This window comes from Pristis pectinata, chromosome 8 (genome assembly GCF_009764475.1).
Source record: "Pristis pectinata isolate sPriPec2 chromosome 8, sPriPec2.1.pri, whole genome shotgun sequence".
NCBI lineage: Eukaryota > Metazoa > Chordata > Chondrichthyes > Rhinopristiformes > Pristidae > Pristis > Pristis pectinata.
Genome location: NC_067412.1, coordinates 92,171,082 through 92,183,883, shown reverse-complemented (window position 1 = coordinate 92,183,883; position 12,802 = coordinate 92,171,082). Strand labels below are relative to the sequence as shown.

Below are 12,802 nucleotides of genomic sequence, written 5' to 3'. Positions count from 1 at the left end.
GGGTTCCATTCCTGAGAACTGTTTGTAACCCAAACTGTTCGTAAGTCAGAAATGAGCAACAGTATGCGGAAGTACTGTATAAGTCATTGGTGAGACCAAATTGAGAATATTGTGTGCAGTTCTGGTCGCCGAACTACAGGAAGGATGTCAGTAAAATTGAAAGAGTGCAGAGGAGATTTACAAGAATGTTGCCGGGTCTTCAGGAGTTGAGTTACAGGGAAAGATTGAGCATGTTAGGACTTTATTCCTTGGAGCGGAGAAGAATGAGGGGAGATATGATAGAGGTTTACAAAATGATGAGGGGCATAGACAGAGGTAATGCAAGTAGGCTCTTTCCACCTAGATTAGGAGAGATAAGTACGAGAGGACATGGCTTTAGGGTGAAAGGGGAAAGGTTTTAGGGGGAACATTAGAGGAACTTCTTCACTCAAAGAGTGGTGGGAGTGTGGAATGGGCTGCCATCTGATGTGGTAAATGTGGGCTCGCTCATAACTTTTAAGAGTAAATTGGATAGATACATGGACGAGAGAGGTCTGGAGGGGTATGGGCTGGGGGCAGGTAAATGGGACTAGCAGAATAATGTTTCGGCACAGACTAGAAGGGCCAAATGGCTTGTTTTCTGTGCTGTAGTTTTCTATGGTTCTATGGTTCTAAGAGGATCACAGTAACAGCTGTTATGGGAGAGCAAGCAGGCACAGGAAGAGTGGCCGTCAACTGGCTTCACTGACTCTGAGTGAGCGAGCAAGTGAGTCTGCTCAGCAAACCCAGCTACATTCTCATCCAGCTTGTTAATATTTAATCTGTATGTACGTGATCTGGTGTGATGTCTGGCCAAGTACAATAACTGATTCAATAGGAATGCTGAAAATGAACTAAATGAAAACCTTTAGCAGTGTTTGATTTATAGAAGTTTTAACTCTGCACTGAGGCTGTGAAGAAAGGTGAATCCTGAGAGTTGGGAGATGCTGCCATCACCATGTCTTTGCCCAGTCTGAGATGTGCTGAACCAGTGGTGATGTAGATCTTTGTGCAAGTGGCCTTCAGAAGGCAGCAAGGTTCAATTATCAGACATGGCGTAGCTTCCCTAAAGATCATAGTTGTGTGTTTCTGATAATTAGCATCATTCTCTAGACTTTAGAACAATGGGAGGAGATGTCATCAAAACATGTAAAACTCTTAAAGGGCTCAACAAGCCAGCTGCAGGGAATATGTTTCCTCTGATTGAGGAGCCTAGTACTGGGGCACAATAGGTTGTTCAGGACTGAGAGGATAAATTTCTTCACTTGGAGGATGGTGAACCTTTGGAATCCTCTACCACAGATGCCCAAGGTTCAAAACAAAGATCAGTAGATTTCAGGATATTAAGGGAATCAGGGGGTATGTGCTGCAGAGTGGCACTGAGATAGAAGATCAGTCATGCTTTTGGTGAATGGTGGAGTAAGCTAGAGAGGGTGGATAGCCTACTTCTGCTCCCACTTCTTATGTTTAAATGATCAGATTGTTGGAATCCAAATTAGCAACCTGTCATGGTGCAAAACAAACTTGTGATCTTCAAGGTCACTAGTCAACTCTACCCCGCTGTGGCTAACGCTCAGAGAATGGAGAATTCTGTTCAATTCTAACTACAAGGAGAAGCAGCCTTTAGTTTTCCAAAAATATCAGAGATCAAACTGCCTGGACTCTGTGCAGAATCTTGCTCATTAAGTGAAGCATTTTCTCTTGAGCTCTCTGCACAATGTCAGTTCTTGTGCACTTTCACACTGAGATTTATGTTAATGGAGGAAATCAAGTCTTATTTGGACAGACCTTAGTCTTATTTGCAACTGATTAAGAACTAGGTCTAGGGATTCATCTGAAGAGACTCTGTATAAAGCTGAGATTTACACCCACAGGGCACATTCTCAATCAGTGGTATCAAGGCTGTAGCCAGCACACTCTGTTTCCATTTAGAATATCACTGTTGTGCAATGTCACAAGATGAATTTCTGCCAACACTAGTTATATAATTCTACAAACTTGATTAAAAGAACTTTCATTGACGACAACTATAGGCTATTATTCATATTATTCAAGGATAAGGGATGCTCAGCCTTGTTGCTAAAATTGAACAAAATGCTGCACATTGTCTGGGCTTTATACATGTGGTGTAGAAATTACATCAGCTGACTGACAACCCTGAAGTTTGTGAGCAGGTTGCAAAGTTGTATTCAAGCAATCTGATCATCTGTAAGATGTTTATTGTAAGGAAAAATCTAAGATCTCAGACAAGCTATCATGTCTTGTCATGTTAAATCTTACTACCTTATGAGATATTCCATCAAGCTACTTAAACAAAGACCCAAACTACCAGTGGTTCAATGCATCCGAGATTGGACAGCTCTGGCAGTATCACTCATGTCTCATAAACATATTAAAGATACACTTTCAAGCACAAGTTCATTGGTTATTGTGCAACACACAAGATGCTGGAAGAACTCAGCAGGTCAGGCAACATCTATGAAGGGAAATGAACGGTTGACGTTTTGGGTCGAGACCCTTCATCTGGACTGGAGTTTTCCTCCCCTCATTGATTATTGTGTTCACATGCATATTTTGAGCATTTTTAACCCCACATGATATTCATCAAACTACCATGGAGATTTTCCCGCCTTGTGATCACTGATTATCTCAGCCTGTGTTAGTGTGTGAGAAGCTTCTCTTTGTGTTAATAGCATCCTTTCCTTGGGAGTTGAAGAAGCAATATATAGTAAAGGCACAATTCTTCAAGCTGAATGTTTTCACCACCGTGCAATGCAGGTGCAGTCCCTGAGGGCACTGGTTTGCTTACTTTAATGGTTGAAGTAGCATTAATTCATCCAGTTCCAGTAGTTTTCAAGGTTTCTGCGTAGATTTGAAAGTAGAAGGTACAAGAAAATGGAGAAGTCATTTATTCCCCATGAAGAAAACATTTTTTCTTAAAAGATCAAAAAACACAGCAAGAATTCATTTCAAAACCCTTAGACTATTATGAGATGTACTTTTGGTATTGCTTTTTAAAAAATCGATCATCTAATAACATCTGTGGGTTAAGTTACAAACTACGGGTATACTCCATGCTCCTCTTCTTTGAGTCTGGTGGAAGACGCCAAGTAACCTCTCTGGCATTTTTACTTGTTGCTAACAAAAGGAAAAACCATCCGCGTCTGTAAAGTTTCAATGCACTAACTAAAATGAATAAAGTTAGTTTTGTGCTAGAAATACTCAGTAGGACAGGCAGCATTTAATTTGAGGGAAAAACATCAATATTTCATGTAGGTAATCTTAATTAGAACATTGAGCTGAACTCATAGAGTCTTACAGCACAGAAACAGGCCCTTTGGCCCATCTCTTCCATGCCGACTGTGTTGCCCAGTGAGCTAGTCCCATCTACCTGCGTTTGGCCCAGAGCTCTCTAAACCTCTCCTATTCATGTACTAGCTAGATGGCTTTTAAATGTTGCTAATGTGTCCACCTCAACCACTATTTCTGGCAGCTCATTCCAAATACACACCACCCTTTGCATGAAGAAGTTGCCCCTGATGTCCCTTTTAAATCTCTCACCTCTGCTTTTAAAACTATGTCTTCTTGTTTTTAGTAGCCCCTCTCCAGGAAAAAGACAATGTGCTTTGAACTGTTAATATCTATTCACTCTACACAGCTACTGCCTGACCTGCCAAGGATTTCCAACAATTTCTGTTTTTATTTCAGATTTCCAGCATCTGCAGTATTAATGTCTATGTATTGCTATTTGGAATGAACACTTTACATAGAATTACACAGGGAATATATTCCCAAAACTGGCTATTCAGTCCAAATGGTCTCTGTTATTGAAGATCAGAGAAACTTCAGATGCTGGAATCTGGAACAAAAAACACAATACTAGAAGAACTCAGTATCTGCAGAGGGAAAAGTTGTATGTTGATGTTTCTAACTAGTTCTCCCTTAAAGGCATTAACTCGATACAGAAAAGATGTCACATGTATTCAGTACTACAGCTGGACTTACTCCTGGGAAGTAATTTTGCCATCAGCAGTACACAATAAACCTGTGTAGCATATGTTGAGGTCAACATAAGAAGATTTGCATTTAGTGCCAGTCAGAACTGTTTAAGGAGCTGTAGATTAGAATAATTTGCTCAGTGGTGTTGCTCAGGTAATTAGCAGCAATAACACAGATGAGTAAGCATCTCAAGCTTCCGATTTGGTTTCACTTAAATTAGAAAACAATTTTTAGATGGGGTGTTTGTATCTGCTGAAGTGAGGGACGTTACCACTTGGGTGTTGAACTTTGCACCCAATTTCAGCTTCATGTCCAGTCATGAAGGCGGTTGAGAATATAGCATGCTTTCTCAGCCAGACTAGCAAGGTTAACCCCCAGAGCCCTCATAAGGAGTAGTGCTATATACACAAATAGTATGCTTTGTATTCCCACACCAGCTGTGACCAGAGCTCCTGTATCTTTTAGAATGAAACTGGCTGGCCTGTTTTGGACAATACCTCTTACCCATTCTGAACTTGGCTGAAACCTGGAAGATACAGCAGTTCAAGTCAGGCAGGCCTTATGGGTATTTACCTACATGAAGGTCTAATCAGATGTACCCACCATGTTAACAAATTCCTTCAACCTCTGAGTGGCGACACGCAAAGGATCTGGAGGAACTCAGCGGGTCAGGCAGCATCAATAGAGGGAAATGGACTGTCAATGTTTTGGGTCAAGAACCTTTGGCAGCATTTTCATTGCCTCTGTTGGGTACCTCCAATAATGAGAACACTAGATAAGATTTCTTTATTGGTCACATGTACATCGAAACACGCAGTGAAATGCATCTTTTGTGTAGAGTGTTCTAGGGGCAAGTGTCGCTATGCATCTGGCGCCAACATAGCATGCCCACAACTTCCTAATCCGTACGTTTTTGGAATGTGGGAGGAAACCGGAGCACCCGGAGGAAACCCACGCAGTCACGGGGAGAACGTACAAACTCCTTACAGACAGTGGCCGGAATTAAACCGGGGTTGCTGGCGCTGTAATCGCATTACACTACCCACTACACTACCATGCCTGCCCACTACGGACCATGTCTTTCACCACCATGAACTTGTCTTCAATTGTGTCTTTGCTCTTTTTTTTGCACTAAGGTCTTACTTTTGCACAAATCTTTTTTCACTGTATGGTATAATTTTTATGTATAATTTATATTGAGTGCATTGTCTGTACCTACTGTGATGCTGCTGCAACCAAGTTTTTCATTGTACTGTACTTCACCGTACTTGTGCACATGACAATTAACTGAACTTGACTTATGTTCAAGCCCTCATTTTTGACCTCTTAATGATTAGAAACAGACTGCACCTCAAGCACATTATAGACTGGAGCTATACTCCATAGAAAAATGAGAGGTGATTTAATTGAAGCACATAAAATTTTTACAAGGCTTGACATAGTAGATGCAGGAATGATGATTCCTCTGGTTCGAGTGTCCAGAATGAGCAGTCACAGTCTAAATATACCGGGTTGACCATTCAAGACACAGATGAGGAGAAATTTGTTCATCCAGAGGATGATGACTCTTTGGAATTAGTGCAGTCTTTGGGGTTATTTCAGGAAAGTGACACTGAGGTAAAAGATCAGGCACAATCTCATTGCGTGGCAGAGCATCCAGAATGTTGCAGCACCAATTTGAACAGTGTCACCATTTCCAGAAACACGCGGAAACATGTCAGATTTATCCTGCAACTTAAATTAGATTGTCTATTTAAGATATTGTTTCACGATCAGCTCATGTTGTTCATTTGAACCCATTTGGCCTGGTACAAGAATAGTATCTTGCAGGTATTTTCAACAACTGTTGCCCAGTAGCACTCACATCTACTGTGATGAAGTGCTTTGAGATGTTGGTCATGGCTAGAATTAATTCCTGCCTGAGCAAGGACCTGGACCCGCTGCAATCTGCCTACTGCCACAAGAGGTCTACAGCGGACGCAATCTCACTGGCTCTCCACTCGGCTTTGGAGCACCTAGACAACAGTAAGACATACATCAGGCTGCTGTTTATCGATTACAGAACATTTAACACCATCATCCCCTCAGTACTAATCAACAAGCTTCAAAACCTGGACCTCTGTACCTCCCTCTGCATCTGGATCCTCGACTTCCTCATAGGGAGACCACAGTCAGTGATGATTGGTAACAACATCTCCTCCTCACTGATAGTCAACACAGGCACACCTCAAGGATGTGTGCTTAGCCCACTGCTCTACTCTCTCTACGCTCATGACTGTGTGGCTAGGCACAGCTCAAATGCCATCTATAAATTCGCCGATGACACCACTGTTGTTGGTAGAATCTCAGATGGTGATGAGGAGGTGTACAGGAGTGAGATAGATCGGCTGGTTGAGTGGTGTCGCAACAACAACCTCTCAACCAACAAATTTTTATGTCTTGCACTGTACTGCTGCCACAAAACAACAAATTTCTCAACATATGTCAGTGATAATATGTCTGATTCTGAGGTATATACACTGCTACTTTGTGTGGGAAAGTATCCCAATTCTTTTCACAGAAAGGGGTGCTAAGCATAAAGGAGGATCAACTAGGAAGGATCGGCAAAGCAGATTTACATGAGAAAGGAGGGTAGAAAGGTGCCAAGGTAGAGGAGATTTAAGGTATGTCTTGGGTAGCTGAAGGCACAGTCACCTTTTGTTGGGAGTGGGGCATGAACAAGGTTTGGTGGATTAGAGGAGATAAAGACTATCAGATAAATGGATTGAGCTCAGGCATATTTCAATATCCCAGTTAATTATCTTCAGCCTTGTCACTTTATAGCTTCTGTCCCTGCCTGCCTTTACAGATTGCAGTGATGCATCTAAATGATAGCGATAATTGAACGTGCAGTGAAGAAGTCTCATTTGATGTGATTGTGGAGGAGGTTCACTGGAGAAACTATTAACCATTCAGTACATAAAATAAGTGACTTAATCCATAATTCACATGTTGCAAAGTCATGAGCAGATTCCAGGCTAAGGTTGAATTATTTTTTGATTGATTTCTGAATGAATTTCAGTAGTGCCTATGAATATAAGCCTTTGATTTTTATAAAGATTGTCCTTTTTGTATTGCTGGTAGCTTTGCAGTTTACATGATGTGGTTGCCACAGTTTGTTTTGGTTTGCTTCAGTGCATTCACTGCAAGTCCTTCATTGGTCACATTCATTTCGGACCTGTCCACTTCACCTTACACAAAGTTGATCACCACCAAATAACTTTTGGCGGTCAGGACATCTGCTTTGTATGGTAGAGTAAAAATTGCCATGGAAAATGTTATGGGAAATGTTTGTACCTTGATGTTGTATTTTCAGGGCATTGGTAGCTGAGGGCAGAACCGCCAAAGGTGGAGCAATTAAATTTGGGAATGAACAAGAGGGTAAAATTGGAGGAGCATGGATGTCTCAGATAGTCTGTGGGTCTGCAGGAGATTGCAGAGATACTGAGGGCATAGCATGGAGGCATTCACCTTGCAGTCCTCTGAAATAAGGAACCATGTTGTACCAAGACTGTCTTTTTCACTGCTTTACCATCTAAAGATAAGGCAATGAGGAAAGTGACAGATCCTTCTTTGATTTTTTTTGGTGGTTTTGGGAACCTTTGTGGTCTTCTGAGGATATTTGGTAGCTTGAAGAAGATCCCATAGGTTAAAATTATCTACAGAAACAGAGATTTGTACAGGATAACTACAATTGTTATTGAGATTGCACAAAAAATGGAAGCTTTAGAATCAAAGGTGCATGGAGACATTTACAAGAAGAAATGATGAAGTGAGCGTGGTAGGGAAAGAGGAGTTGAATCCGGCAGAAACAGTGGTCAGTCTGTTAGCTTTCTGCCTGTTACAGAGGGTGCTTCCTTGAATTTTATAATCAACAAATTAATACTTTTGTGGAGGTGGCTTTTGTACCTTAGAGATGGATTTGAATCCAAACTGCTGTTGGAGTTAGATCTCGTTTCCACTCTAAGATTGCCTGTATCTGTAAACTCTGCCTTGTGCTCAGGACATGTGTTGCTAAAATCTCATTGTTACTTTTAGGTGTGACTGTTCCACTGCTGGAATAGTCAAGCCTAAAAAATAGTGAAGAAAATCATCAAAAATTACAGAGGGATCTTGATCAGCTAGGTAAATGGGTTGAGGATTGGCAAATGGCTTTCAATCCAGGTAAGTGCTTGTTTGTTGGACCAGGGTAGGACTTGTACAGTAAATGGTATGGCCATGGGGAATGTTGTGGAACAGAGGGACCTAGGAGTTCTGGTACATAATTTACTGAAAGTAAATAGATAGACAGAGTGGTGAAGAAGGTGTTTGACATGCTGGCCTTCATCATTCAGGGCACTGAGTATAAAAGTCGGGATGTTATGTTGCAGTTGTATAAGATATTGGTGAGAATGCATTTGGAATATTATGTACAGTTTTGGTCACCCTGTTATAAGAAAGACATTATTAAGCTGGAAAGAGTGCAAAGAAGATTTACAAGAATGTTGTCAGGACTTGAGGGCCTGAGCTAATAGAGAGAGGTTGGACAGGCTAGGACTTTATGCCTGGAACATAGAAGACTGAGAGGTGACCTTGTAGAGGTATATAAAATCATGAGGGGCATAGATATGGTGAATGCACACAATCTTTTTCCCAGGAAAAGGAAACCAAAAACTAGAGGGCATAGGTTTAAAATGAGAGGGGAAAGATTTTAAAAGGGACCCAGAGGGCAACTTCTTCACACAAAAGGTGTTGCATGCTGTATTACTTCATGACTCTATGCTCTCCTCTTTAGCTATCTTGTTCTAGACACTGTGAATTTACCATTCAAAACATTACCATATCCTAATTCGCATTAAGTCCTGTTCATCCATCAGTCTTGTTCATCTGTGCATCGCTGGCCTCCATTGGCTTGTAGTTAAGCAGTGCCTTGATATTAAAATTCTCATCTCTGTTTTCAAATCCCTCCCTGGTCAGGTTCCTCCCTGTTCCTGTAATCTACTCTTGCCCTTTGAATTCCTGTGTTAATATCTCCTTTATATAAATCAGCCTCATTTTTTGTTTGACAACGCTCATATGAACCACATGGGTATACGTTGTGAAATGTGCCACATAAATCAGAGTCATTCCAATTTCTAGACTACATTTCAGGAATCCACCATAGATTGCTGCTACATGTGGGTAAATGGGACTAGCTTAGATGAGCATCCTGGTCAGCATGGACGAGTTGGGCCGAAGGGCCTGTTTCCGTGCTATATTAGTCTGTCTCTCTATTTTTCTCCCATAGCTATGCTTCCCACTTCTTCTACAAGGAAGAATGACTACATTTTGTGTCCCTTGCCTGAAAGATGTGTTCACAAGGTGGGAGGGATTTTCCCAAATTTTTCGTAACCATATACTTCCTGCACCTCACCACAAACCCGCACCCCATCCCATCCACCAGCATCCTCTCTGAGATAGAATGCCGGCGTTAAAAGAATATTCAATCCATTGGTGCATTCCTAATATGCTTGACCTGTGAGAACATTCTGTTCACACTGTTTAGTTTAATTCTAGAATTGCATTTATTTTCTTCCAGGGGATTTTGATATCACAGATTTATTGGACTTTGACACCCCATCAAAGAAGCAAACAACGACCAAATCTCCCAAGGGAATGACAACTACCAAAGCACCAAAGAAGGGAGCAGACAATGGTAAGTCAGTCAAGCTGACTGGACTGGACTGGACTGGACTGGACTGGAATGGGGCAACAACAAAATGCTGGAGGAACTCAGAGGGTCAGTTGCTGCTCGTCCTGCTGAGTTACTCCAGCATTTCATTGCTCCAGATTCCAGCATCTGAGTTTTTTGCATCTCGGTCTTGAAAATAATGGGCTGAGTTTCTAAGATTTCCTGGAAAATGGAAGTAATGTGAGCCAATTTTCCACTTCCTCCCCTCTCTCACCCTTCCAATTCCAAAAATGTGCAGCAAAAACATCCTTTATGTAAGGGTCTTAATGCAGTAAAATGTTCCAGGAGCAACATCAAATAAAATTTGACACCGAGTCACATAATGAGATATTGGCAAAGGTGACCAAAGCCTTGCCAAAGATGTAGCTTTAAGGAGCGTCAGAGAAGGAAAAGGGGTGCACGAAGAGTATACCAGGTAATTACAGGGTCCTTCTGGTAGAAGGCATGGCTGCAAGGTGGAATATGGGAACTATTTTGGAGTATTGCGTGCAGTTCTGGTTGCCCCATTACAGGAAGGATGTGGAGGCTTTGGAAAGGGTACAGAAGAGATTTATCAGGATGCTGCCTGGATTAGACGGTATGAGCTCTAAGGAGAGGTTGGACAAATGTGGGTTGTTTTCTCTGAAGTGTCGGAGGCTGAGGAGAGGCCTGATAGAAGTTTATAAAATTATGAGAGGCACAGATAGGGTAGACAGTCAGAATCTCTTTCTCAGGATAGAAGTATCAAGTATTAGAGGACATGCATTTAAACACTATGGGCCAAAGGGCCTGTTCTTGTGCTGTACTGTTCTTGTTCTGTTTGGTGTTAACATTCAAAAGGTGTGCTGTGAGGCATGGTGGTGTTAGAGAGAGATTGCCTGTGCCCACGTATAGTGAGAAGAAGGCAGTATGACATTGGTGTTCGTTAAGTTCATTTTCGGGATCTGTATGCCACTGACAAGGCCAACATTTATTACCAATCCCTAATCCCCCTTGAGAAGAAGCAGTGAGCCATCTTGTTAAACTGGTGCAGTCCTTGTGGTGAAAGTATTCCCACTGCACTGTTTGGGAGCGAGTTCCAGCAATCAGACCCAACGATGACGATGATGGTTTGGTCACAGTTGAGTGAGTGGGTGGAAACAAATGTGGCTTCAGAGTTATTCCAACACATGGGATGGTCTGGGGCAAAGTTCTTATTTCATAATAACATAGGAGGAGGCTACTCAGCCCATCAAGTCTATGCTGGCTCTCATAGCAAAACCTGTCAGTCACATTCTATTCCCACCTATTTCCCTCCAACTTGTTCTCCTCACATTCCGGTCATCTTCCCTCCCACACTTCAACCTTCTCCCCTTTTTTTCAACTTCAAACTCTTTATATTTCCAACTTCTCCCACTTCTGCTAACGATCTGAAATGTTAACTGTTTCTCTCTCTCTACAGATGCTGCCCAACTTGAGGAGTATTTAGAGCATTTTCTGTTTTTACTTAATTTAAGCTGTAACTTCCTCTTCTATTAAGGGTAATGAAAGGCTTGGGAGCCAGTTAAAGGATCATTCAAAGTTCTGCGCTGACATCTGTTGGCAGAATCAACATACTACCACGTGAAGGGAAAGGACGATATACCTGCCCCTTAATCTTGCTGCTCAGGAGCTAAGTAGGTGTGGGAACTGGAGCTTAATTGTCTGCGGACACTACCTTCTTTCCTTGTTAATTTATCCCGATCTCACACATGTTCTCAGTGTTGGAAGGCTCTGCTTTTGGACTGTGCAATTTGCCATTTGAGTAGAACATCCAGAAGATTTTAAAACAACTCCCTCCTGTACTTTTGCTCCTATTTTATAATCTTAACCTCTCTTTTCTCTTTCACTTCTTTTGAGAAATGTGAAATATTGAGCTTTATCTGCCTATCGTTTTAAATAATTTTCCAAAAAAAATTCTTTCAGCTTTTATTTTGGTTTCTATACAATTATAAAGGTGACGAACAGAAGAACATAGGAGATAGGAGCAGGAGTTGGTTATTCTGTCTCTAGTTATAGTAATATTGAAGGCAGTCCAAATGAGAGTCATTGAACAAGCTCCAGCAGTTTGGAGTTAAATCCATCTCTAAGTTACTAAAGCCAGCTCTCCAGGGCTAATTCCTGGGATGAGAGGGCTAACATACCAAGAGAGGTGAAAAATGTTGGACCTATGTTATTTGGAATTTAAAAGAATGAGGGGTAAACATATTGAAACACAAGCTCCTCCGTGGGCACAACAGGGTAGGTGTTCACTAATAAGAGAGTTTCAGATGTGCAAGTATAATTACAAGATAAGGAAGCAGTCATTTAAAAAAGATGTGCATTGGAATTTCTTCTCACAAAAGGTGTGAATTTCTGGACTTCCCCTTAGGATTGGGCAGGATAGATGAGGGATTTAAAGAATTTCTTGTAAGAGAGGTAAGATATCTTTATTAGTCGCATGCACATCAAAACACACAGTGAAATGCATCTTTTTCCGTAGCGTGTTCTGGGGGCAGCCCACAGGTGTTGCCATGCTTCCTGCGCCAACGTAGCATGCCCACAACTTCCTAACCTGTAAGCCTTTGGAATGTGGGAGGAAACTGGAACACCCAGAGGAAACCCACACAGTCACGGGAAGAATGTACAAACTCCTTACAGACAGTGGCCGGAATTGAACCCGGGTTGCTGGCGCTGTAATAATGTTATGCTAACTGCTACACTAATTTGAAGACCATGTGGTACTGGCACAGAAGAGGCCTGGGGTTGATCAGCCATTGAGGCCAGGTGGCTCACTCTGCTCCTTTTGTGTGTAGACAATATGAAGCTTTTTGAGTGCAGTCAATTTGACAATCAATCTGTTGTCAGATTCTTGCTGCATCTGAATGAAAACCAGAATTGGTATTGGTATTGGTTTATTATTATCACTTGTACTGAGGTACAGTGAAAAACTTGTCTTGCAAACCGATCGTACAGGTCAATTCATTACACAGTGCAGTTACATTGAGTTAGTACAGAGTGCATTGATATAGTACAGGTAAAAACAGTAATAGTACAGAG

General features: G+C 41.6%; 1 protein-coding gene across 4 annotated transcripts in view; it reads left to right on the top strand.

Moving 5' to 3' along the window:
* LOC127573025 (CD99 antigen-like protein 2) overlaps positions 1-12,802 on the top strand; it is a 135,411-nt gene that overhangs the window by 96,279 nt on the left and 26,330 nt on the right. For all 4 annotated transcript variants that reach the window (XM_052020775.1, XM_052020774.1, XM_052020773.1 and 1 more), the window contains exon 4: positions 9,614-9,730. In XM_052020775.1, coding sequence (XP_051876735.1) covers positions 9,614-9,730 — 117 coding nt within the window. The remainder of the gene's footprint in view (positions 1-9,613; positions 9,731-12,802) is intronic.